Raw genomic sequence first — 27598 nt, 5'->3', positions numbered from 1 at the left:
AATGCTTCCTATGAAATTCATGTAATGATAATTTAGGTTTCACATGCTTGGAGGTTGTTTTTACCTAAATTGAGACCTAAGGGGGTTCGACCATGATAGGAACCCAAGGGTTTAGGAAGCTTAGAACCCAAGTTAACTATGTTACCATGTTTCTTATGATAGTATAATCACATGATACACCCTTATGCTTAACCATGTATGCTTGTGATTTATACCTTTTTTATGATATGATATGTGGATAGAGATATGCATGTTTTAATGATATGTTATGTGCTTAGAATATACATGCTTGATGATATGCTATATGCTTAGAATATGCATGTTTTTATGATATGATATGTGTTTAGAAATATGCATGCTTTGATGATATGTTATGTGCTTAGAATATGCATGTTTTTATGATATGATATGTGTTTAGAAATATGCATGCTTTGATGATATGTTATGTGCTTAGAATATGCATGCTTGATGATATGCTATATGCTTAGAATATGCATGCTTTTTATGATATGCTATGTGGAAGGAAATATGCATACTTTGATGATATGTTATGTGCTTAAAATATGTATGCTTTTATGATATGCATGTTAATATGATGTATGCCTAAGTGATGCATACTTTTATATGATGTATGCCTAAGTGATGCATACTTTTATGACATGATGTATGCCTAAGTGATGCATACTTTTATGACATGATGTATGCCTAAGTGATGCATACCTTTATGACATGATGTATGCCTAAGTGATGCATACTTTTATATGATGTATGCCTAAGTGATGCATGCTTGTATGATGTATGATATGTATAAGTATGACATGTATTTTACTTTGAATGGCTTGTACCAAAAGGGTGGGCTCCTTATGCGCCCCTAGGTCGAATTACGGGCCTAGTAAAGGGTGGGCTCCTTACGTGCCCCTAGGTCGAGCTACGGGCCTAGTTTCCTAGTAGGATCAAGACTAGCTATCTTGGATCTACTTAGGATGCGCGCATTATATATGTATGTGGTACTAAGCCGAGATCCCCAATATGTTGATATTATGTTCAAGTATATATGTAAGAAGAAATAGTTTTAAAGATCATGAGACATACACATGTTTTTCGGATACATGTTTTCAAAATCATATTGCATATACTTTATGATCATGTTGTGATAATGCTATGATTTATGATATGCCATGATTAGATATGACTATGATATGTTCCATGCTATGCTTTAAGGGATGAGATGCCATGATTAGATATGATTATGTTATATTTCATGCTATGCTTTAAGAGATGATATGCCATGACTAATTATGATTTTGTTATGCTGCATGATATGATTAAAGAGTATGATATGTTATGCCATGACTAGTTGAGATCATGTTATGTTGATATATTCTTTTATTATGTAATGATTTTTGGTTTTAGTGAGTAGGAAAGGAACTTACTGAGCCATGAGTGCTCATAGCTTACTTTCCTTGTACCGCAGATAAAGGAAAAAGCTGGATGCGCTAAAGGAGCAGCAGGAGAGGCAAGGAGATGTGTGTGGCTGTGGCTAGGCAACCCAATAAGAACCTGCTTTAAGAACTTTTAAGAATTACGCTTTGGTTTCATAAATTGTAGTACTAAATGGGTGACTTGATGTTATGTTTCTATTTATCTTGTTATCATGTTATGGAAACCATATTAGTGTAGTTCAGATATGCAAACAAAAGAAAAGTTTTTATTAATCTAAGAAAAATTATTTTAAGTCTTCCACTGTAATATGTATGTAGAGTATCGTAGCCCCGTCCCTTAGGGTTAGCAGGGAGGGCGGGCGTTACAGCACCAATCCCATATTACAATATGGGCTCCTACTTATCTTGAGTGTGTTAATCTCCCTATGTTTAAGATATTGTATGTCCGTTAATTAAATGAGTTACTAACAACTCACTTAGTTAACATCTGACTCCAAGAGTAGTACCACTCAATTTTATTTTCATGTCGAACTAAGTCCACCTGCAGGGTTACATGATAATCCTTATGAGCTCCTCAAGGGGGCATCATCAACCTAAATAAATGGGACACAGTTTCCTTTTATAATCAACAACACACCGTATAAATGGTACTATGTCTCAACTTATCGGGCCTATTGATTTAACGAATAAATCTCACCCATTGATAAGTTAAAGAAACAAATAATAAGTATATGTGTTTGTTATTATATCGGAATTAAGAGTACGTACATCCATAATAATAGAGGTTTTGTTCTTTTATAATTAGTATAAATCGAACAACCTCAAATGGTCCTGCTCAATACATGTTAGTTAGAGCCCTAGAGCCAATCATTTGATGATTGTATGGACTCATTGTATCATATTCTTGTATATTAATAAAGGCATTTGTTTGGTTATTATACTTACTTATATTGGTGCCAAATAAACTAAGTATAATAGCGTCCTTGAGTAGAAGGTTCTCACCTATATCAATCGGTTAGTTGAACCGATAGTGAGATGATATAAGGAACACTACTCTAAATCATTCCTAGTCGAGTATTAACATTCAGGGACAATGTTAATGCAATAAGACTAGCATGTAGGTCAACTCGATGACTTGATCTCACAAGTCATGGATATGGAGATATCAAGTTGACACATGGGTATGCATTGGAGAATGTATACTGAATGACCCGCCATGAGAAAGTATCATGGATCGTTATATGAGTGTCATATACTTTCTCATGTGGCTATTAGTATGACTATTAGTCCTTAGACCTGAAGTCACCATGGATCCCTACATAAGGAGTTATATATTTTGGTTTCGTCAAACGTCACCCGTAACTGGGTGGACTATAAAGGCGATTACTGGGTATATAACGAATTATGTAGAGGGATGTGAGTGATGTAGATTGGATCTATCCCTCCCATATGACGGGAGCGACATCGGTATTCTTGATAGAGTTAGACCACGAAGTGCATGGCCATGTCCAAATGAGTCAACATTAGATGTTGAACTCATTTAATCGAGTGACTCTACTTGGAGTTCAAGATTTAGATTGATTAGAGGATGACACGGTCTATGCCTCATATTGATCAATCTAGATGTCTAGGATAGAAGGACAATGTCACATATTGTGAGGAGTCACAATTAGTAGTCACAAGGTGATGTTGGATCTCAACATTCTTGTAACTTGGGTAGTAATGATGTATTGCTAGATACCGCTCATTACTTATGCTTCTAAATGAGTTTAGGGGCATTGCCAACGTTACAAGAACCTATTGGGTCACACACAAAGAACATGTGGATGGAGATTAGGTTCATATGATGAACCAATTGGATTAGGTTCATATGATGCACCAAAGATTGGATTCAAATTAGACTTATTGAGTTAGACTCAATTAGATTCAATTGTTGAATGAGTCTAATTTAAATTTGATTCATTGAGTCAATTTATATTAATGAATTGAGATTCATTAAATTGAAATTGACTTGAATCAAAGGTTGGATTTAACTCAACAAGGAAGAAATTGATCAATTTTGACTTGACCAAGTAGAAGTTGAAACATCAAGTTTGACTTGATGTATTGCCACATCATAAGGATGACTCATCCTTGCCACATCACCTCCACCTCATGAGACATTCCACCTCATGGGGGTTACACTCTCCCCTTGGCTTTAATGTGGCCGGCCACATTAATGGGGAGGTTACAATGTTGTGGCCAGCCACACTAATGCAAAGGAGGTTTTGTTTTGTGGCAATTGATGTGTGGTAATTGTCTCATCTTCTTCCTAGCTTTCTTCCTCCTCCTTACTGCTGTTGCCGTGAACTTCAAAGTGAGGAGAAGGTGGTTGAGTGAATTCCAAGTGCAAAGGAAGAGTGAAGGTCACAAAGGAGGGATACTACTTCTTGAGTGTATGAGTTTCTTTTGTACTCTCTCTTTTTCTTCCTTTCCAATCCCATCCGAGAGCTCTAGAAAGTGCTAGCACACTTGGGGCTCTCTTTTCCATCCTTGAGTGCTAGAGAGCACTCCTTGTTCGTGTGGATATCACTAGAGAAGTATCTACCTTGATACTTTGGAGATCCGACACGTACCTTGGACGAGCGGGATTTTGCGAGGGCACGCTTCAAAGGTAAAAGCTCTCAACACATAGATCTAGGAGTAGATCTAAAGTTTTGAAACTCGTACTCGTATTTTGTTCGGTTTTCCTTGCACGGATCTACGGCTTTGGGTGATTCGGGGTTTCCGCGACGCGAAAAAGCGGTTTTCGCGGCCCGAAGAACCCAGCAATACACACATAGTGTACTAGTGTAATTATATAGTCAATACAAAATAATAGCAAATTACATTACAACTGTTCCAATGGTTTGTTCCTATCCATCTTGGTTGTGAGCTACTATTTATAATTTATAAGGAACCGATAACATGATCTTCTATGTGACACCACATACCATGTTATCTATAATATAAATTAAATGAACAATTGTATCGACATATATATAAATATAAAATGCAGACATTTGACCAAAGTGATTATTATTTCAAAATATCTCAAAAAATAGATGTTCATATAAAAGCTAGGCTTATAGTATACATCTCAACAGTTTGATAGACCTATACAGTGATTCTACAAGTGTATGATGGATCTAACTAATGACTGACACAACACAAGTCATTCATAGTATAAACAACTAGTTAAGTAACAATGGAAGTGTATGATAACAATTGACCACATACCTCTTATAGCTTGGAGATTCCTATCGTTTTCCGGTCCCAAAACTCGAAAAGTCACATCGAGAAACCAAATCATGAAAATCCAAATCACGAAAAATAGGACTCGTAAACCTGTGGCTCTGATACCAATAAATTACCACGCCCCAGAGGAGTCCCTACCGATAAAATTTTGACAGCATCTCCCCTGTACCGTGACAATATGAGGCATATATACATACATCCACAAGCATACTATCAGCAATATACAACAACCCACACGGTTGGATGAAAACACAACCACATAGTTTAATAGTAGCTCACACAGCTGGAAGTAAACACAACCACGCAGTTTAATAGATAGCCCACATGGCTGTAACATAAACACAGCGAAAATCACAACATAACGAATATAAAATAAACCAAACAACTAACTGCGAGCTGGCCCGGCTTGACATGACAACTACATCAATTCAAATACAAGATATCACAAAACTAAACTCCATATAAAAAATACAAATACAAGAACAAGTACAAAACCAATAATGCAAATGGAAGTACTAACAGAATGAGAAGCTCGATGTGACATGGGACTAGCGGACAAGATCTCTAGGTGGCTCCATAAATCCTTTACCTACTACCTGGCGAAATAAATCAGTTTACGGGGTGGTGAGTACTAAGACTCAGTCGGTAATAGACAGATAGTGCATGAACATAATAAAGAACTAGAGATACAAAGGTATACAGTCTCGTAGGGAGAAATAGCAGATACTACAGTGATATCATAATAAGTGTCCATACCTGAAACTATATCCTAGGCTAGTAATAGAATGTCAGGTGTAGCAAAGACCTGCTACAGTACAACTCATAACTACATAGGTATCATGTGAGATATATAAATGTTAACAATAAGTAAGCCAGTGTTTAAACACATACCACAGGTATATATCTCAACATATGTAAACATATCAGCATAAGTAAGCATCAGCACCATAAACTAGCAACAACAGCATAAGTAAGCAACATAATCAGCAGGTATAATAATAACAGCGTATGTACGCATGGTCACTCTCGCCCACCCCTCTACACCATGACCCCTGTATGGTCGAGAGGTCAGGTCAGTGACAGACTGTACACCACTCCAGCTACCACTGCTTTCGAGTGGCCGAGGGGGCAATTGCATAGTAGCTAACTAGCTACATCTGTGACGAGGGTCCCTGCTGCCCGCAACTTCATCTATCACTACCATGAGTGAGTGAGTGGGGGGCACGACAGGACAAGCGACACTCTCCAGCTACCACTACCCATGAGTGGTTAAGCGTGCGTCCCTGGCCAATGACCCTCTCAACCACAAGGGAGATATGGTTGTCGGCATGCATGCAATGACATGATGCGTAAAATGCAACAATCATATATATATATATATATATATATATATATATATATATATATATATATATATATATATATATATATATATATATATATATATATATATATATAAACAGAAATCAGGTATGCTACATGAAGTCAGCATACTCAATAAGGTATGTAAACATACAACATTCAAAACAAGTAGACATGGCATCTAGTTTATATATATATATATCCAATATCTAATATCTAGCATCTGGTATCTAGTATCCGCTAAATATCATAGACAGCAATGTGAAACTATATAGATATAGAAATGAGTAACTCAAAGATCGAGTGGATAAGTATCAAACACAGGACAAATACGAGTGGAGTCAAGATAAATATAGAAACTATCCGAAAATATAGCTCATGCACTAAGATCAATGTACTAAAGAGATAAAGCAAGAAGTACCCGTCTTTATCTGTCGATCGTGATAAATAATGTCACGTCGAGATGTGTCTCCGACTAGTATCCTGTAACATAGAATACATAGTACTTCTAAGTTCTATTATAAGCCAAATAGCTAATCCTAATCCTAATCCGATTAGGAATCAATATTTTAATTCCATTTACTAATCCAACACTACTTTCACAACTAATCCCCTTATGATCTAATCCAATTCAATTAGTTAACCCTTCTTGTTAACATGCTTCAATTATCCATAGAGATATAAACTAACAATCCAACTAATATGATCAATCATGTATCCATTTAATCCTCAATTACCACAAACATCTTTTAAATTAATCATTGTCATGCTTAAAATACTCATATCAACTAATCAAGTCAATAATTCAATAGATTAAACAATCCTAACTGTTTTCACCATTCAATTGGGGTTCATCCTATGCATAAATCACTACAATACTCACCCAATCTGATTGCGCAACCGTTGACCCGTCATCGAGGAAGCTTGCTACTGGAAAAGTGGTCGGAGCTGTGGTTCGCTCACGAACAGCACAACTGGAGCTTAATGGCTAACCACAACTACAAACATTCCAAATTAATTACAATCAATCAATTACAATCAAAGCATAATACCAAAATCCTAAACCATCACAAACCTCAACTCCATGAGCAAGGCAAAGAATTGTCCTAATCCCTTCGTCGATTCTCCTTCTCTCGGCAACGAGGACACTGATTGGCAGTGTCGGCGAATCCGGGTGTCGTAGTGACGTGAGAGGAAGGAAGGCTCGGTAGTGGCTGACTTTTTCCCGTCCAGCCACAGCGTCATCGAGCGGTGGTGGTGGCGAACGAGGAGGTGCGCGAGTGCCAGCGACGGTGGATTGGAAGCTAGGGCATGGAGACGGTGAATCGGGGATGAAGAAATGGTCGACTGATGTTAGATATTTGCATTACCGACCTTCCTGCGGCTAGCGACTTCGATTGGAGCGACTCCGATGAATAGCGGCGATGAAGCTGTGCCCGTGACGAAAATGAGAAGATGGTTGGCGACATCGATGATGTTAGGTCTCGCAAGGTTGTGCCGCACGAGAGAGGACGGCACCTCCCTGCTCTTGGGCGAAGGCAGTCCGTGCAAGGGAGGACAGCTCAGAGAGCTCGGCGGCAGATCTATCTTCGGTGATCGAAGGTGAGGAGGAGATGACATTTGTGACGGTTCGAGTGAGAGAGGAAGAAAGAAGAATCAGATGGGGAAATTAGGGAACTTAGGCTTTTTCAATAATACTTATATACTTATAATTAATCCCTTTAAAACATGTCATACGGACTCCGTTTAAATTTTGAAAAATTTCTAAAAATTCCTAAAAAATCCAATAAGATTATTTGTCAAATATCTTTATTATTTAATTATTATTTAAGTACCGTATTTTACATCGCCCAGTTCCTCAGGCCAGGATTTCGTTGTCTAACTGTAGCTAGGATTTTCCACCTACTTAACCGCAGCTAGGACTTTCCTTTGCCTAAAACCATTTAGGACTTTCTTGCACACTTAGTTCAACTTGTTAGACAACAAGATAGCTTAACTTTGAACTCCTTTGCAATTATCAAAATACAGGTTCGATCATCTGGTGCTCCCAGCACCAACATAAGGTCATATTCACTTACTTTTGCATCGGAGGTACCCTTGTGCAGTTTGATCAATTTTTCCTATAGATCTTTTGCACTTGAAAATTGACCGACTCGATTTAGTTCTTTTTTTGGTTATGCCGCATTGGAGATTACATGTCGCTTTTGCATCCTCCTCGATCTTCCTCTTTGTTGGTGCATCCCACTTGTCATAACGGATGAGTACTCCGTCTTCGGTAGGAAATGTGAATCTAGTTTGGATTATGATCCACATTTTTACTTGCATCTTCAAGTGGTATTCTATCCATCCTTTCTAGTATCCGAAGTGTCCTCACCAGAGAAAAGGGGAGGGTGTGTGATACTGTAACCTTTTTTATGGAACATTTAGTGAAGATCTTGTAAAGACAAAAATAATAAAATTTGTTTCAAGACTTAGTCTTGGATTAGTAGTACAGTAGGAAAATAAGATAACAAAATTAGCCCAAGTGGTGTTGCACTAATTTTGAGAAAAAATTCAACGAATCGATAAATTTGTCAGGAGAGGTTATTAGACCAATTCTGACTTATGATAAAAATTTGAAAATGGAAATATATATATATATATATATATATATAAGAATTTATTTTTACCAAAAATGGGCGAAAAAGCAATGACAAAGAATGCTCGAACAATAGTTGTACCGATTCAGAGCGGCCCCACTTTGATACCAATTGTAGGATCAAAAGCACTAGAGGAGGGTGACTAACACTTGTGGCTTTTTTCACATTTTTCAGAAAACCTAGAATAACACAGCGGAATAAAGAAAAGAAAAGAAAACATAAAGCCAAGCTAGCACCTTTAGTTTTACTTGATTTGGAGCTTGTGACGATTCCTACTCTAAGGCTCACACTCGTTAAGTATTTATTTTGGGTAATTCACTAATAAATTAGAGAATTACAAGTATAATAATTTAATTATAATAATTAAAATTATACTGACAACTAAGGATTAGAAGTTCTGAGCTTTCGATCGTCGAAGTTGCGTCACAGAGTCGTAGGATTGTCCTTGAAGTGATGCGCAAGAGAAAGATAGTAGAATTGAGTTATTTTCAACCCTCTGCTCAAATTCTTCTTTTATAAATTGCTGAAGGTACCTCCAGCATAGTCCGAGGCACTTCCGGCTGTGATGTTTATCCCCACAACCTTTGTCTTGATAACGCACGCTTTCTGTGAAGTTCATCTATCCGAAGGCGCCTTCAAGGCACTTGAAGGTGCCTTTAAGCCAGTCTCCAGGGCGGCTTCAGGCACATGGAAGGTACCTCCGCATAGACCTGACCACGGTTCGGAATCGACGGTTCGACGGTTCGGAACCGCCGGTTCGACGGTTCCAGGCAGGTCGACCCTTAACCTTAACCGCCCAAGACGGTTACGGTTCACGGTTCGGTTCACGGTTCGTCACGGTTCGTCACGGTTCAAGATTAATATGTTAATAAAAATTAAAAATTAAAAATTAAACATTAAACATTAAAAATTAGAAATTAAAATTTATTAAAAAAAGGGCTTGCACTTATTTAAGTTGCCTACGTATCCCTTTAGGGGAATCAAAGCCCACGTAGTTCTTTTACATTTTTATCCTTTTACATTTTCATTCACTTCCATTTCCTGTTCCTGTCGTATTTGTTCCTTCAGTATCAAAATCTTCAACTTCGTCATCTGAAAGTTGCATTCCTTGGATTCTTTTCTCCGTCTGGTCCAATCGTCCAGTAATGCTTGGGCTTCCAATGAGTCGAGACAAAGTTGATCGTCGTTCATCTAATATGTTGCCACAGGCACTGAGCGTCTGCTCCACAGCAACAGTTGACACTGGACAAGCTAAAATTTCTTTTGCGATCACGGAGAGAACGGGAAAGCTTTGAGCCTTCCGTGACCACCACTTTAAGATATTCAAGTTTTCGCTATCCGCTTCATTAAAATCAAAAGAAGTCGTAGAATAATTCTCAAGTTCCTGTGTGGAACTTGAGGATCCCCGTGAACGTTTTGTCCGTTCTTTTAATAAGAGTTGTGCTTTTGTAAGTTTTAAATTACTACTAGTAGTTTGTTGAATTTCGAAATATTAATTTGTGTTCCATATTTTGCATAATATTGATTATAAATATCATATAAATAAATTCTAACATTATATATAATATTAATGGATCGGGGAAGAAGAATCTTTAATTGGAATTAAAGCATCATAATATAAAGTTAACATTTCTTGTAAAACTTCTAATTTAAATCTAGGATCTAAAGCAAATGCAATTAAATAAATTTCAGAATTAAATTAAAATATTTTTCCCATTTAGTTTTCATAGCTAAGATGCAAGGAGATAAAGATTCATTATTAATATGTTCATTTAAAACTAATACTATATTAGAAAAATTTTCTAAAACTAATTGAGCAATGGGATAATAAACACTGGAAAGTTGTTCGGTTGCATCATTAAATACTTTTAAAATTTCACAAATACTACTACAAATATTCCATTGTTGTGAAAATAAATATATATTAGCATTAGTGTTTTGTGCAAAAAATGAACATAATAATTCTTTATATTGAAATGAATCTTGTAATAATTGGTATGTTGAATTCCAACGTGTTGGTACATCACGTGGAAATTTTTAGGTCTCATTCCATTAATTTTACAAAACCTACCCCATTATTTCATTATAGATGGATGAGACCATAAATAAGAAATTGCAATTCTAATTGGTTTAATATAACTTTCTAAAATTTTTAAACCATCTTGAACACATAAATTTAAAACATGGCATACACAACGAATATGAAAAATAAACCTCCAATAATAGGTTGACAAACAAATTTTAGATCATCTATACAAGCGGTATTAGAACTAGCATTATCTAATGATATTGAAAATATTTTATGAGTTAAACCATATTCTTCTAAAATTAAACATAATAATTGTGCGATATTATGAGCATTATGTGATTCATCAAAAACTCTATAAGCTAATAATCTTTTTGAGATTCCAAGAGTTATCGATCCAATGGCAAGTCACACCCATATACGAATGTGTTTGCCAATGATCACTCCAAATATCGGAACATAAAGAAACTTTATTATCTAATTTACTAAATTCATCAATTAAATTCTTTTTCCTTGTTTTACTAATTTTTAATTGTACGAGTAAGTGTAGTCCTAGGAACACGCTTAGCACATGGATTAAGAGATTCTTTACAAAAATCTTCAAATGTGCATTTAGATCCAAAACTAAAAGAAAGATGTTCTACTAAACAAATTTAGCTAATGATTCTCTTAATTTATTATCCGAATATAAAAATAAACCGGAATCGGTACTACCGCTAGTTGAAGAAAATCTTGATAATTGTGTTTGAGAACGGTCGAGTCCATATTCCGTCGGGTGCTTCATTTCTACATGTCGTTTCAACGACCCATAGCCGCCGCCGGCTTGGAATTTGTAGGAAGCATTGCAGTGCTTACATTTTGCACGCATTTCTCCCGACGGAAGAGTGACCTTCTCAAAATGTTTAGTAAAAATAGAAGACTTTAGAGGAGGAAGTTCCCGAACCTTAGAAGTAATTGCATCGGTACTTCCTTGTGTTTCGGGTGTCGGATTCGGAAGATGCTCGATCTCATCATCGGTGGATTGAATGTTGGGGTCCTCCTCCCGCGGATTCATTATTTGCTTTCCCTTCCGAGCTCGAGATGATGCACCTCTGCGGCCTCCTTCCATTGTAATTGAAAACGAAAGCGTGTAGAGATTAGAGAATACGAAAATGAGATTAAGAGTAGAGAAGATGTGTGTGAAAAATGATGAAATGAGCTCTCTATTTATAGAGTTTTGATAGTAACGGACACTAAATCATAGCCATTGATCAAAAAACGGTCAAATGATTCTAACCGTTGAAAAAAAATATCCAAAAAACCCTCCCAGCGGCTACGAACCGGCGGTTCCAACGGCTATGAACCGCCGGTTAACCGGCGGTTCAAGCCGTTTAAAAAAAAAAAAATTGTTTGCGGCTGAACTGCCGGTTCAACCCGCCGGTTAACCGGCGGTTCGCCGGTTTTACATCTAATGAACCGGAACCGGCCCGGCAACTTGCCGGGCCGGTTCCGGTTCGACCCGGCGAACCGGGTCAACGGGCAACCGGCCCGTTGACCCGGTTACGGGCCCGGGCCGGGTCCGGGCCAGACCCGGCCCGGGGTCGGGTCTACCTCCGCACCTCTCCACGCGATGCTTTGGCCAAGGCAGCTGAGGACCTCTAACAGCTCCAGAGGCGCCTCAAACACTGTTTATCCGAGCTCTTCTCTGTGTATTTCACTTTTTGCAAGGCATATTAGTCCAAATACAACATATACCCTGCAAAACAAGATCACACAATAAAATATGATTAATAAACTACTTGACAGTCTTTGGACTATCCAGTTCTAACTTTTAGATTTCTCTAAAGCCCTAGGTTGAACTGACATCTACTATTTCCTCAACGGGGAACGCGTCCTCACCAATTCCTCTCAGAAGAATTTAGCTTTTGCCAGACCAGTCCTCTAGACTATCTAGACTTTTGCTCAATGTTCGAGACATCAAGACTTTCCACTGGACGTCTGATCCCAGACCCGTCCAGTCCTCCACCTGGTGTCCGTGATCCTCAGGACTTTTACCTAGCATCCTCAATCCTATGATTTCGCCCAACTTCCTCAACCTGTCAAGACTTTGCCCAATCCCCTGGATTAGGACTTTATTACCTAACCGCAGTTAGGACTTTTTCACCTTTTGCTTAGCCTCAACTAGGACTTTCACCTTATCTGAGATTACTTAGGACTTTCTTGTACACTTAATTCAACTTGTTAGAACAACATCATAGCTTAATTTTGAACCTTGGTCAATATCAAAATACAAGTTTGATTAGTCGGTGCTTCCAGCACCAACAAGAAGAACTATTCCGATCATTCTATCACTTCGTTCTCCAACTTTTGCGACTCTACTATGCTTGACCACTGGCGGCAGACTGACACCAATACACGAGCTCAATCAAATTCCATTCTTCTAAGTGTTGGTAATGATTTCATTTATTATATATCTTTTATACTTGCAAATGCAAAGTATAGGGTGTTATACTTTTCTCATTTTTTACGTGACTATTCTACCGAGAGTTTACCAGTAGAGAGATTTAGTGATTGTTAGTATTAGCCATAGTACTAATTATTAGATGATTGACAAGGACACTTTTTATATCATATTTTATTCATAAATTGTAAAGTTGGTTATTATATTTGTTTTAGTTCAGTGTCGAATAATAAGTATAATAATGTCTTATGGTAGTAGGTTCTAGTCTACAACATATCAATTAGTTGAATTGATAGTGAGAGCCTGTAGATAGATATATATATATATATATATATATATATATATATATATATATATACTACTTTTAACTATTCCTAGTCAGACATTAATATGCAATGACAATATGAGACTAGCATGTAGGTCAATTGATGACTTAATCTCATAAGTCATGGATATGATATATCACATTAATACATGGGTATATATTAAAGAATATATACTGAATAACCCGCTATGAGAATATTTCATGGATCATTATATGAGTGTCATAAACATTCTTATAGTAACTATTAGTATGAATAGTCCTTAGACCTGAAGTCACTACGCTTTCCTACATAAGGAGTTGTATACTTTGGTATCAACAAACGTCATCTATAATAAGGGGGCTATAAAGTCAATTATTGGGTACGCAATAAGTTATGCAGAGGGATGTGAGTGATATAGATAGGATCTATCCCTTTCATATGACGAAAGTAATTTCTGTGAGCCCCTTGATTAGTAGGACACAAGAATGCATGACTATGCTCAAATGAGTCAATATGTGATATTGAGCTTATTTGATTGAGTGTGTCTACTTAGAGATTAAGAAATACAAAGATTGATAAGAGAATACCACGGTCTATGCCTTATTGATCAATCTAGATATTAAGAATAGAAGGATTGAGTCATATAATATAATAGATACAATAAGGTTAGGTCGGATATCGACATTCTCATCACTTGGGTATCAATGATATCTTGTTAGATGTCACTCATTGTTTATATATCTAAAATAGTTTTAGAGACATTGTCAACGTTATGATAACCTATTGGATCACACACAAAGAACAAGTTTGATTTGGAGATGAGTTCATATGATGGATCATTGAATTAAATCTAATCCAAATTAGATTCATTGAGTTAAACTCAATTGGATCCAATTATTGGATTGAGTCCAATTCGAATTAGACTCATGGAGTTAATTAGGATTGATGAGGATTAATGAGTTGGACTCATTGGGTGAACTCGAATTCACCAAGAAAGAGGAAATGTCAATTTTGGTTTATTGGATGAAAACCAAAAAGACTTAATTGGATTAATGGTGAATTAATACCAATTAATGTCAATTAAGACTCATTGGGTGAATGAATACAAAAAGAGGTTTTTGATTCATTTGGTGGATAACACTTGTGTTCTTCATCCTCTTCTTCCTCTTTGGTCGAAATCTTCCTTAGGGTTGCTAGCACAACCTTGGTTAGTTTTCTTCTCCACTTTGTGAGTTCGTTAGACGGACGAAATACTTGTTTGTATGGATACTGAAAGAGGCACGGACACATGATTGTGCTGAGATCTTAGCTGTTGGGAGTTTATGTTTACACACAAAGGTATAACTCATATTTAACGAACTTAATATATGTTCTCCCTTGCATGGATCTTTTGAAAGGATCTAGCTAGTTTTTCTTTTTGCGTATTTAGTACTCTAGATCCTAATAGTGACTACCCGTCGGAAAGGTCCAAGGGACCTGACTCTTGGAGTAGGAGTCGTCGAATGTTCTTAACCATGTAAAATCTCTTGTGTTATTCCGTTTGTGTTTTTGTTCATTTATTCTGCTGCACACTCGTATTTTCAAAAATCAAAAAAAGAAAGATTTTAAAATACTCGTAATTCAAACCCTCCCTTCTCTCACGTGCATCTGTCCTACAAGTGGTATCAGAGCAAGGTTCACTTTGAATTGGTGCATGCACCATTTGATTGTTATTCTTTTTTGCTCATTATTTCAAAAAATAATATATATTATTTTGTTCAGTTCTTTTGGCAAATTTGTTATAATTTTTTTATTTTTTATTTTTTTATTATTTTTCCTCGAAATTGGCCCGCACTAGTAATCTAAGATCTAGCCTTAGGACTTGTCTCTTTATCTCTTATTATGTGCAAGTATTTTATACATGGTCTAAAGAGAATGAGGAAGCATGCATGAACCTCCACCATACGAAATAAACTACTTCAGAATATGGAAGCATTACATGGAATGCTTCATTATGATGGACAACTTCGATTACGACATAACATTGAAGGGATCTATCCAAAATTCGAAAGCAAACCGAAAGGTAATAAATTTAATCTCAAAATTATTACTTAATAAAATTACCTGTAGAATTGGAAAGTACAAGAATGCATCTAAACTTTGGACTTGGTTGATCGAGCTTCACAAGAACCCAACAAAGCTAGAAGACTAAGTCGAACTTGAGTTCAAATCCGAGTTTGAATCCACGTAGTCAACTGTAGAGTTAGAAGAACAAGACTAGACCAGATTCATGATACTTATAGCTGTGAAGGAGGATCAAGTCATAGTTGAATCCAAACACGAATCAGAACCAATAAAAAAGTCTATAAAATTAGGGGTTACATTTAAGGTTAATATAATTTATCAAAATACTCTTGTTAATAGTAATTTAAATGATATGGATGATAATTTAGATATTTCTAAAAATATCCCTAGAATAGAAACGAGAAATTTAGGTATTGAAAAATTAGAAAATTCAGAATTAATAGTTAATAACACTAATTCTAGTGATAAGAATGATTTAGTCAATAGAGATCTAAAAATTTTAACCTTAATAAGTAATATGAAATTAAATAATAATTTCGATTTTGACCAAATGTTTTTATCATATTCACCTTCACTTGGTCAAATAAAATATTGATAAAATCAATTTAAATAAATTAATTAATAAAAATTTAAATATTGATAATTCAAAATTAAATTAAATTAATAAAAATTCAAATCTAATCAATCAAGATAATGATCAAATAAATCTAGTTCTAGATAATCAATCTTTACTCTAATCAAAATTTTAATTTATTCAATCAAGATAAATCTAAATTTAATAATTCAATTCTAATTAATCATAGTAATTCAAATTTAATTAAACCTCGAGATAAAGTTAAATTAACTAATTAAAATTTACTTAATTTAATAAATCCAAAGTTAATTAATAACTCATTTAATTTGAAAATGTCTAATTTAATATAATTGAATTTAAAATTAATAAAAATTTAAACATTAAATATAAGACCTCAAACACTAACAATTTAATAAATTCGAAATTAAAAATTTAAACACTAAAGATAAGACTTTAAATATCAACAATTTTTAAAATTTAAAACTAAAAATTAACAAGAACTTAAATATTAAAAATGATATTTTAATAAATTCAATCAATTCAAAATTAAAGAAAAATTTAAATATTAAATATATCTTTTTATTTAAATAAATATAATTTAACCAACTCAATTAATTTAAAATTAAAAACTTAAATTAAATTAATCAACTAAAATTAATTAAAAATTAAAATTAACCTGACATCAAAATAATTCATATTGATTTAAAATTAATTTCAATTCAAATCAAAGATTAAAAATTAAACATAATATATGATTCAATGGAGACATCAAATTAGTTGACGCCTCAAGAATAAATCTTACACACCAGGGTATATAGGACTAGATAATTAAGGGTTAACTCTTAACTTGCTAAGATTAAGGACTAGTATTAAATTTTTTGGGTAAGACTAATTGGAAAGCTTGATGTAATGCATGTGATTACTTCTAATGGTATTAATGTGATTTATCATAGTTTTGAAGCTTATCCAAGGAAGCTCGATTGGTGGTGGGTCCAAAGATATACTTAACCTAACACAAGTCAAGACCATCCTTAAAAAATAACTTAACTCATCTTATAAAATTAAAAGATTTATCTTAGTCGAATAAGATAGACTAGACGAGATGAATAAAGAAAATTTAATTTAAATTTTTGATTGAATCTTTAATTAAAACATTAACCTTAACTAAGTCTAAATCGAATTATAATTAAATCGTAATGTTTTAGCGTTAAAATTTTAATTAAATGACTTCAATTAAGAATTTAATCAACTTTAATTAAAAATGTAATCAAATTTAATTGAAAATTTAATCAAATGTAATTAAAATTTTAACTTTAAAATTAATTAAACCTAATTAAACCTTAACCTAATATTAAGCAAGACTTTAATTTAACATTAAATTAGACTTTAACTTGACCTCAATTAAACGATGAATTTTAAGTCTGTCAAAAAGTCTAATCTTAATTAAAACTTAATTAATTAAAAACATTACTCTCAACTTAATTGTTAACCTTAATTTAATTAACTAAACCTAATTAAATTTAATTTTAAAACTTTATCTTAATTTAATTAATTTTAATTTTAGCATTAATTAAAATCACAACTCTACTTTAATTAAATCCTAATTTAACTTAAACTATCTAATTTAACTTAATTAAATTTTTAGTTTAACTAAATACTTAATGATCCGGTGATAAGGACGGGGGATCCTCGTCAGCAAAGGGTCAATGGCACGAAGAGGTCAAAGGTCAAGATAGTCAACCCGAAGACTGGCCGACCGGCCAGGAGTTCTCCGAATCGAATGGAGTACAACCTGACTAAGGGTCAGGTTTCCGATGCTCACGATAAAAAGGTTCAAGGGTCGAGCGGGGTCACCGTTCAGCCGGTGCGCAAGGCAACACAGGCAGAAGCAGGCTTAGCCGAGCATATGACCGTTGCAGGAGTGAGATGCGTGCCGAGCGGCCTATCTGCTCGGTCCTGAAATAGACAAGGAACGCAAGAGGACAAAAGAGATAGGGTAATATCATCCTCGAGACGTCTGCCGCCGACAAATAGCAAAGTTGGCGGCCGAGCCGTACACAGAATCGTACGGTGGAAGCTTCCACCGTCGCATCTGGGATATGCTCGGACGATTGTAGAATGACGACAGAAGTACTTTTCTGACACAGGCTTGTTAAGGTATGTTTAGGGAAGCGTGCACGTGACAGGAAACGTGCCCGCGCTTCTCCGGGGTCCTATATAAAGACCCCAGACGTCAACAAAGGTATGCGCAACTATTTACTGTAGCCACATTACTCTGCCTCGTTCGTTGCCTGACTTGAACGTCGGAGGGCCGTCGCCGGGGAACCCCTCCCGGCTCGGTTTCATTGCAGGATCGTTGGAGAGCCATACCACCAGTCGAAGATAGTGGAGCGTGCCACGCCCCCAGCGTCCGTCGACTCAGCGCTCGGACAGGATCACTTAATTTAACTCATTTTAAACTATAATTTAATTTAACTTTAATTAAACCTTAATCTAATTAACTTTAATTAAACCTTAATTAAATTTAACTTTAATTAAAAAATTTAACTTAATTAAAAATTAACTTCAATTAAAATTTGATTTAATTGAACTTTAACTAAAATTTTAATCAACCATAATTAAAAAAACTTAATTTAATTAGCTTTAATTAAACCTAAATGAGATTAACACTAATTAAACCTTAACTTTACTTAACTTTAATTAAAAACTCAAACTTTAATTAACTTAATTCAACTTTAATCAATAATCCAAAATTCAACTTAATTAACTTCAATTAACTTAATTTAAATTAATCACAATTTTTTTATTAAAAATTAACTTAATCTTAATTAAAAATTGAACTTTAATTAAAAATTAAATCTTAATCTAACCTAATTAAAAATTTAACATTAATTAAAAAAATTAAATTTAATTAAAAATTTAACTTAATTAAAAATCCAATTTAATTAAAATTTAATGTTAACTTAAAATTAATTTAATTAATAATATAACATTAACTCAACTTAATTAAAACGTTAAACTAAATTCAACTCAATTTAATTAAAATTTAACTTTAATTAATACATTAACTTAAATTAAGAATTTAGATTAATATTAATTTAGAATTTAATTTAACTTTAATTAATATTTTAATTTAATTTAACCTAATTAATATTTTAATTTAAATTAATTAAATTAAATTAAATTAAATTATTTTATTAATTAATATAATGTAAAATTTAATAATTAAATAATAAATATTATTGTAGAAATAATTTTAAGGAAAGAACCGAGTTTAACTAAGTATCCTATTCCTAACTCCTCCCCCACCGATTCCCCTTCCTTCCTCCATTCATCGCCGTTTCCTCACGCGCGAACGCGGTGCCGTCGCCGCAGCCGCCATCTCGTCTCGACCGCCTGTGCAGTCCCCGATCGGTTCTCTCCGATCTTCCCTGACGTCGCCCTCCTCTCTTGCGATCTCGCCGCGCTACCCGATCGTTGGACGCTGCCGCTCCGCTGCCGTCACTTCCCCCGGCTGTGCCCTAGCTCCTGATCCACCGCCAGCCGAACTCTCTCTTCCCGATCCATGACCGCCGCCACCGTCATCCACTCACGGTGCCGAGCCTAACCTGGCAGCGTCGCTATCCTTCATTGCTCCGAGTCGGCACCACCCATTTGACCTAGCACCGCCGTTGTTTAGAGTGCCGGATCTGAATTGCAACCGCCAGATTCTTTCCTCCGTTCACAAGAGAGTATGGTGAGCATCTTTATCTCCGTTTCTTTCCTATCTGATAGATGGCTATGGTACTCATCTGATTTGCATATTGGTTGCAGATCCGATCGGTAGCTCTACAAACTTGCTGAATTCCAGCCAGCAAGTGCGTTATTGACACAGAGGGCAGTAGCTCCACCTAACTCTGGCCATAATTTCCAGCAGCAGCTTCTCCAGCCTGAGTGTCTACGGAGGTGTCGCTAGATTTGGGTGAGTTGTTAGAATTGTTTCATGTTTGGCCTAACCTAATGTGATTATGGAATGGATGGGGGTTTGATTTCAGATATCCTTTGGTGGTTGATTTATTTAGTGGATAAGTTGAATATGAATTGTTAAATGGAAATGTTGGATTTCAATTGGTGGAGTGAAAGCAGGATTAACGGTAGAGTTAGAGGATTGATTTGATTTAGATGACTACGTGTGCGTTAATTGAATCATTGGATTAATTAACAAACGGCTAATATTGTTATGTGATGGAGTTGATTTAGGGAGATCTGTTTTCTTGTCTATAGTGGATGGATCCAATATTGACTTCATTTTCTGAATTGGATTTGTATCAGACTTGGAGTTTGGAATATAGTAGTTGGGATTGATTAAGGATTGGATCAATCGGAACCTAGTTGACCACTTCGGATTGATTTAATTTGGGATTCAGTTTATCTATTTGGTCTTGGGATTCAGTTTAGCTAGATGATACATGTTAGAGTAGCTAAACTATACCTTTTGATGCAGGACTTTGAGTTGAGACGAGCATCTCAGCGTGGAAGATATTTGATACGAGCTACGATAAAGACGGGTACTTCCTGCTTTGTCTCTTTAGTACTTTGATCTTAGTGCATGAGCTATATTGGGTAGTTGCTGTATTTACCTGACTCCATTCATATTTTTCTTGAGTTTAATACTTACTTGCTTGATCAAATGATCGGATTCATATCTATATAGTCTCTCGTTGCCATCCATGATATTTAGCGGATATTAGATACTATGTTTACTTGCTTTGATTTTTGTTTTTTTCATATACCTTTTTGAGCATGCTGATTTTATTATAGCATAGCTGATTTGTATGTATATATGTGATGATTGTTGCATCTTGCTCATCATATCATTGCATGCTCTCTTGTGGTTGAGTGAGTCGTTGGTCATCGCTACACACTCGGCTACTTATGGGTAGTGGTAGCCGGAGCAGATGCCGCTTGTCCTGTCGTGCTCTCACTCGGCCACTTATGGGTAGTGGCGATTGGAGTTGCGAGCAGTAGGGACCCCATTGCTATATAACTAGTTAGTTACTATGCAAACTGTCCACTCGGTCACTCGAGAGTAGTGGCGGCTGGAGTGTTGTATAGTTGTCATTGTCCCGGGCCTCCCGGCCTCTCGGCCATACATGGATTATGGTACAGAGCGGTGGGCGGGAGTGATCATACTGTGCATACTCATATGATATTATGCTTGCTTATGCTGTTGTTTTATTGTATCCATGTGATATGTTTACGTATAATTGAGATATATACCTGTTGCATGTGCTTCGACACTGGCTTTCTTATTAGTAGTATGTGTATGCCTCACATGTTACCCTTGTAGTTATGAGCAGTACTATTGTAGATCCTCACTACACCTGACTTTCTATTACTTCCTTAGTATATCAGTTCAGATATGGGCATTTATTATGATATCATTGTAGTTCATGTTACCTCTCCCTATGAGACTGTATATCGTTTAATCTCTAGATATATATTACGTTTATGCATTATCTGTCTATTACCCGCTATGTCACCCACACTCACCACCCCTTGAACTGGTTTTTCTTTCGCTAGGAGCAAGTAGAGGATTTTATGGAGTCGTTTGGAGATCCTGTCCGCTAGTCCCATGCTATATCGAGCGATTTCTTTTGTTATTGCTTCCTCTCGCATTGTTGGTTTTGTTCTTATACTTGTAATATGTATATACTGTGTGAATTTTTGGACTTATGACATTCTTTTATTTGGTTATGTACTTGTTATGTCAAGCTGGGCCGGTTCACAGTCAGTTGTTTATTTTTATATTTTGCATATGTCTTCTGCTGTGTTTTTGATCCCATGTGGGCTGTATATTATTTTGCGTGGTTGTGTTTTGATTCTAGTGTGGGTTGTAGATTTTATTCTTGTATAGCCGAGCGGTTTATGTATTCAGGTTTCAATTGTCACTATTACAGGGGAGGTGTTGTCCGATTTTCGTCGGACAACTTTACTCTCGGGGCGTGACAATTTATTTGGTATCAGAGCCACAGGTTTACGAGGCTTGTTTTCGGTGTTTTTGGATTTTCATGATTTGTTTTCTCGATTTGACTTTTCGAGTTTTGGGATTAGGCAGTGACAGGACATCTCCAAGCTATAGGATTTGTATACTGTTATTATATACTTTTGTTAGTACTTTGTAGCATGTATGACATGTTTAGGTCTATTAGACCTATTGGAGATCAGGGATTACAATCTCAGAGAATTTTTCATACCCTACCACCAGTAGTACTAGCTTCTGTTATTACCAGTTGGGCGAGAGTTAGAGTTACATACACTTGTTGGTTCGTCCAGTAGAGGACTGGTTTACTCTTGTTGGTTCGGTCAGTAGTAGAGGACTGGTTTACTCTTGTTGGTTCAGTCAATAGAGGATCGATTTAACATAGTTGGTTTGGTCAAGGATTGAGTTACTCTGTTGGTTCGGTTAGTAGATTACTCTTGTTGGTTGAGTCAGTAGAGTTTTGACTTACTCTGCCATATGGAGTTTCCTACCCTTGGGTTATTTGTGTTTGGTTGGATAACCTAAAAGACACATATGACTACATGACTTGTACAGACGTAGAAAGGACTAAATTAGCCGTATACCATTGTCGCTTCGACCAATGTATAGAGGATTGATATATCCTTTTCCATGGGGACTTTGACCATGGACTGTGGGTATGGTTGGATGATCTAGAAGGTACATTCGGATAGATGACCCCACTGATGTGAAAAAGTGTAGAGCCAGTTGCTTAACATTTATATGATACAATCATTATAGGGTATATAAATTGGAGAGTACATTCAGACATATGACTTGTACTGGTGCAGAAAAGATGGTGTTAGCTGCTTATCCTTTTTACGTGACTAGGAATGAAGATGCAGATATCACTTGGTGATTATTTTGAGGTGTTTTGAGAGAGAGTACTTCTCTACATCTTTTGGTAGTATAATGATTTATAAGGCGATGGTCAGTCGACTCGCCTAATGCTGTTCTATGGGAGATCCTGGCTCATGGATAGATCAGATATGATTAGATATCCTCAATAGTACATAGAGATATATGATCTGCAATAATGGGGAGAAGGTTGTGTTTTGGTTAACACCTATGAGATCCAATTGTTACTCAGTGGAAATATCAGATGATGATCTTCGAAGAGCAGAGTGTCGATTGACAATTATTTCAACCAACTATTTAGTAATAGTGCTCCTTTACCCTTGTGTGTATGACTCGTCAGTAGAGGTTCCTGAACCTCAGGTGGAGCAATCGTAGTATGATGGGTTACAAGACAATGGTTAGTCGACTCAACTAGTATTGTCTTCATCAAGTAGCTCAAGACCTTGACCATGTGATCATTTACTCAAGGTCTTGAAGTCTATATTTTGAATCAGAGGGTTCGACCTTTTATCGATATTTGTCAAAGGACATTTATGGACATAATTTTGAGAGTTGTGGTGATATTCTTTTAATGGCTAGACTCTTAGTGGACTTAACTGGAATGAGACCTGGAACGAGACCTGATATCTCCTTGGCAGTGAGAATGGTCAGTCGTTTTATGGATAAACCTAAGCAAGTTTACTGACTGCAATCAGGATTCATAAGTACATCAAGAAATCTTTGGGGAAAGAGTTGTCATTTAAGAGAAATGGACACCCAAAGATTGAAGCCTATTCTGATGCCCATTATCCTAGATCAAAGAGCGACAGATGGTCCACTTCTGGATATCACACTTATGTAGGGGAAATCTAGTAATATGGCGAAGTAAGAAACAAACTACTGTTGCTAGGTCAACTGTCGAAGCTAAGTACAGAGCCATGACTCATACTGTAACTGAGATGCTATGGCTAAAGAATTTATTTGAAAAATTAAGATTCACTTACAATGAACCACTCTCTATGTGTTGTGATAATCAAGCGGCTATTCACATCGCAAGTAACCCAGTTTTTTATGAGGATTAAACATATTGAGTTTGACTCTCACTTTATTCACGAGAAAATTGCTACTCCATTCACATCGTCGTCCACTGTCTTCACTAAAGCATTAGGAGAAAAAAGACTAACTTTATGATAAGTTGGATATGATTGACATATATGCTTTACCTTGAGGAGGAGTGTTGAATACGGTAGCGTAATTATGGGGATTGTGATTGATTAGCTTGATTGTGATTAATTGTAATTAGTAATTGATAGGAGTCTTATGTATATAAATACGGATGTATTTGATAGAAAAGTGAATTGAGATATATGTTTTCCTTTTCTACACATACAATTAATGGAAACCTGTACAAGTTATAGATTCTGAAAATGCTAAAATATTTTGTCTACTAATAAAAAAAAAATAACCGACTATTTTTTTAAAGTTCTATAAAGGCGTGTTTTTGTATTTCCTCCCTGTTTTTTTTCCCCTTTTCTGTTTCTGTTATTCTCATGCCAATCAATCAGCCACAGTCAGACTGTTTGGAACTTATTTTTTCAGCTATTTGTACACCTCGTAATGATTATGTTTCCATTTTTTGGACACTTCGATGCAGGCTGAAATAAGCGTCAAAATGCAAGACACCGATAAAGAAACGTTTGACTTGGGATTGTTTGTTGGGGAGTTGACTTTAGATGAAGATGCAAGCAGGTTTTTTGAAAATATCCTTTCTCTCATTAGAGTATTTCAAACCTATAACTTTTTTGGTTGATGTGAATGTTTCTTGGACATCTTTTGAGAATAATTAAAAGCATAGTTATTGTATTTGTATGCTAGATATGATGAGCTATATTGGTCATTTTAAAACTTATTTCAAATTACTTTAAAATCAATTTGCCTTTCACATAACCATCCATGCACTTTGGTGCTTGCATGTTAGATATATAGATTGCTCAGTCTTCATTTATCTCCTTAATATATACATATTTTTTAGAGCTTAGTTAATCTGCTTAATTTTTTCTTTATTGCATTTCCTAATTATCATTTGAGTATCTAAATGCTATGCTTTTGTCTTAAATTACACCACTTTCGGAGTTTTCAATGGTCATAATTAAAAGTTTAGGACTAGGTCTAGCATGGTATAGCCAACAACTGAATAGGAAATCTTTAACTTTACAAATTTTGCTCTTATCTGAAGCTAGGAACTCAAAGATGGATGAAAACAATGTTAGCAGTTGAAGAGCATAGCCAGTGACTGAAATAGGAGAAATTTTGAACTTTGGCCTCAATTTTTTCTTAAATTTGAAGTTAGGAACTCAAAAGCTGAGTAACTTGTGGCTCATATAAGAAAGTAGTGGAGATATTTTCTTGATGTTAAAGGATTGCACATATTCTTGAATAAAACCAATGAGGCTGAATTTAGTGTGTGAACTGATAAGGTTATAATGTTGAAATTGATTTCACCTGTTTGTTACGGTACCAAACTCCTCACATGATCACACAACTCTAATTTCCTCGTGATATGTAGTTTTTGATTAATTAATTTCCTGTCTGGCTTGAGCATGTGGTGTTTTGTAAGTTATGATCTACTATGTTAAACTTATCCTGAAGATGTTCCTCTTTGTTAGAGATCCATTTCTTTTATTAAATTATGGTGTTCCATGTTAAGCTTACCTTGAACTTGTGCCTCTTGACTTGATTAGAGTTCCATTCTATGATTAAATATTATTTCTTATGTTCAGTGATGATATTTCTTTGGAGGGATTGCAAGAAGAACTTGAAGAATGCAAGAATGACAAAGTAACTATCACCTTCATCTTAAAACTTTAAGAATTAAATACTTTGGAATATGGGGCTGTAGGATAGTGAGATCCTGATTTATACATTTCGTTATAAACATGATAAGTTGTTAGGGCCATCTCAATTGTACTGCCTTTTGCTATATTTCTTTGATTGTTAGTGGTTCATGATTTTTGTAAAATGTTTGTAGTTGATTTAGAAAAATTTGTGAGCTTTGTAAAATGTTTGTAGTTTTACATAGCCTTTTTAAATCTCCTTTTAATTTTACAGAAAGCTTGGTTGTTTCTTTTTTTTTGTCTATAATGTATAAGTTAAAGTAATTTCAATTGAACATGCTATTGTGTTTGTTACCAAAAGCTACGTTTCCAAACTCTTTCCTGTTCATACGAAAGTATTTTTACACTTGACACATATATTCGTAAAAACAGTAGAAAAACACTCAGAAACCAGATCCATATTAAGTTACAGTTTATTGCATCATGCCAATTGAATTTTGTTGCTTATGTTTTTTTTGTCAATAGAGTAAATGTCATATCAACTCCACTCATAATGAACCAGTCATAGCCGATCTCAAGCCCGGATAAAGGAGGAGGGTTGCGTTATGTTACTAGTCAGCGTTAAAACTATGACAAATGTTCAATAAATGGATCTATTAAACTATTGTACTAATGGTAGGTTGTTCCCCAAAAGGAATGCGTTGCAGGGTTTGACTGTAACATCTCGACAAGGATCACCACATCTCCAGAACTCGGGTGTAATGCTAAATATGCAAGATTTTACATTACAGGGCCCGACTGTAACGGATTGGCAAGGACTGTTATATCTTCATAAGAACTTGAGTGTAGTGTTAAATATGCAAGAGTTCTCACACCATAGATTGGATAAAAACAAATATGATAGAAAAACTAATAGTATAAGATTTGCAACATAAAACATAGCAATCCTCAAATCAATGGAGGTAGTAGATACGATGATTAGGAGAAAAATTAGTATTTTATGTATAAAAGAGACAAAATGGGTAGACGAGAAGGTAAAGATGATAAAGAACTCGAGTTTTAAGTTATGGTAACAAAAGAAACTATAAACATAATTAACATATATACACCGCAAGTAGAATTAGATGAAACTACCAAATCAAGATTTTGGAAAGACTTAGATGAAGTATTACAAAATATTTCACCAAATGAAATGTTTTTAATAGGAGGTGATCTAAATGGATATGTCAGAGTGAAAAATGAGGAATATGAGAAGGTACATGGGGATTATGGGTTTGGAACGAGAAATGAAGAAGGGAAAACTATATTAGATTTTATAATAGCATATGACCTTATATTAGTTAATATATTTTTTAAGATAAGAGAAAAATACTTAGTTATGTTCAAAGGTGAGAATAATAAATTGCAAATTGACTTTTTTTATGGTTTAGAAGAAGGATGGAAAGATTTGTAAAGATTGCAAGATCATAAAGTTTAACTACCCAACATAGGCTAGTAGTGTTGGATATACACCTCAAGTATAATATCAATAGAAAGAAAATATATACGACTCCTATAATTAATGGTGGAAGTTAAGGATGAGAAGCAAAGTATATTTAAGGAGAAGGTGGGAATATAAGTATTAGGTGAAATATATGGTGACTCTAATATGACATGGGATAAAATAGTATAAAGTTGAAAATAATAGTTAAGAGTATATTGTGAGTTATGCACCACTAAATAAGGAATCTTAGTGGTGGAATGAGAAAGTATAAGAGAA

At 35.3% G+C, this 27598-nt stretch overlaps 1 protein-coding gene across 2 annotated transcripts in view; it reads left to right on the top strand.

The window, feature by feature from the left end:
- Window positions 1-19415: 19415 nt before the first annotated feature.
- LOC121967228 (vacuolar protein sorting-associated protein 52 A-like) overlaps window positions 19416-27598 on the top strand; it is a 56788-nt gene continuing 48605 nt past the window's right edge. Inside the window, exons 1-5 of one of the 2 annotated variants that reach the window (XM_042517323.1) lie at window positions 19416-19864; window positions 19942-20089; window positions 20612-20675; window positions 24660-24754; window positions 25786-25843. In XM_042517323.1, the coding sequence (XP_042373257.1) occupies window positions 24678-24754; window positions 25786-25843 (135 nt within the window). In that variant the 5' untranslated portion in view covers window positions 19416-19864; window positions 19942-20089; window positions 20612-20675; window positions 24660-24677. Of the gene's footprint in view, window positions 19865-19941; window positions 20090-20611; window positions 20676-24653; window positions 24755-25785; window positions 25844-27598 lie in introns of those variants that run through there. The other variant, XM_042517322.1, reaches the window with a different exon arrangement.

Source organism: Zingiber officinale, chromosome 3B, assembly GCF_018446385.1.
Source record: "Zingiber officinale cultivar Zhangliang chromosome 3B, Zo_v1.1, whole genome shotgun sequence".
NCBI lineage: Eukaryota > Viridiplantae > Streptophyta > Magnoliopsida > Zingiberales > Zingiberaceae > Zingiber > Zingiber officinale.
This window is presented reverse-complemented; position numbering and strand designations above follow the sequence as displayed.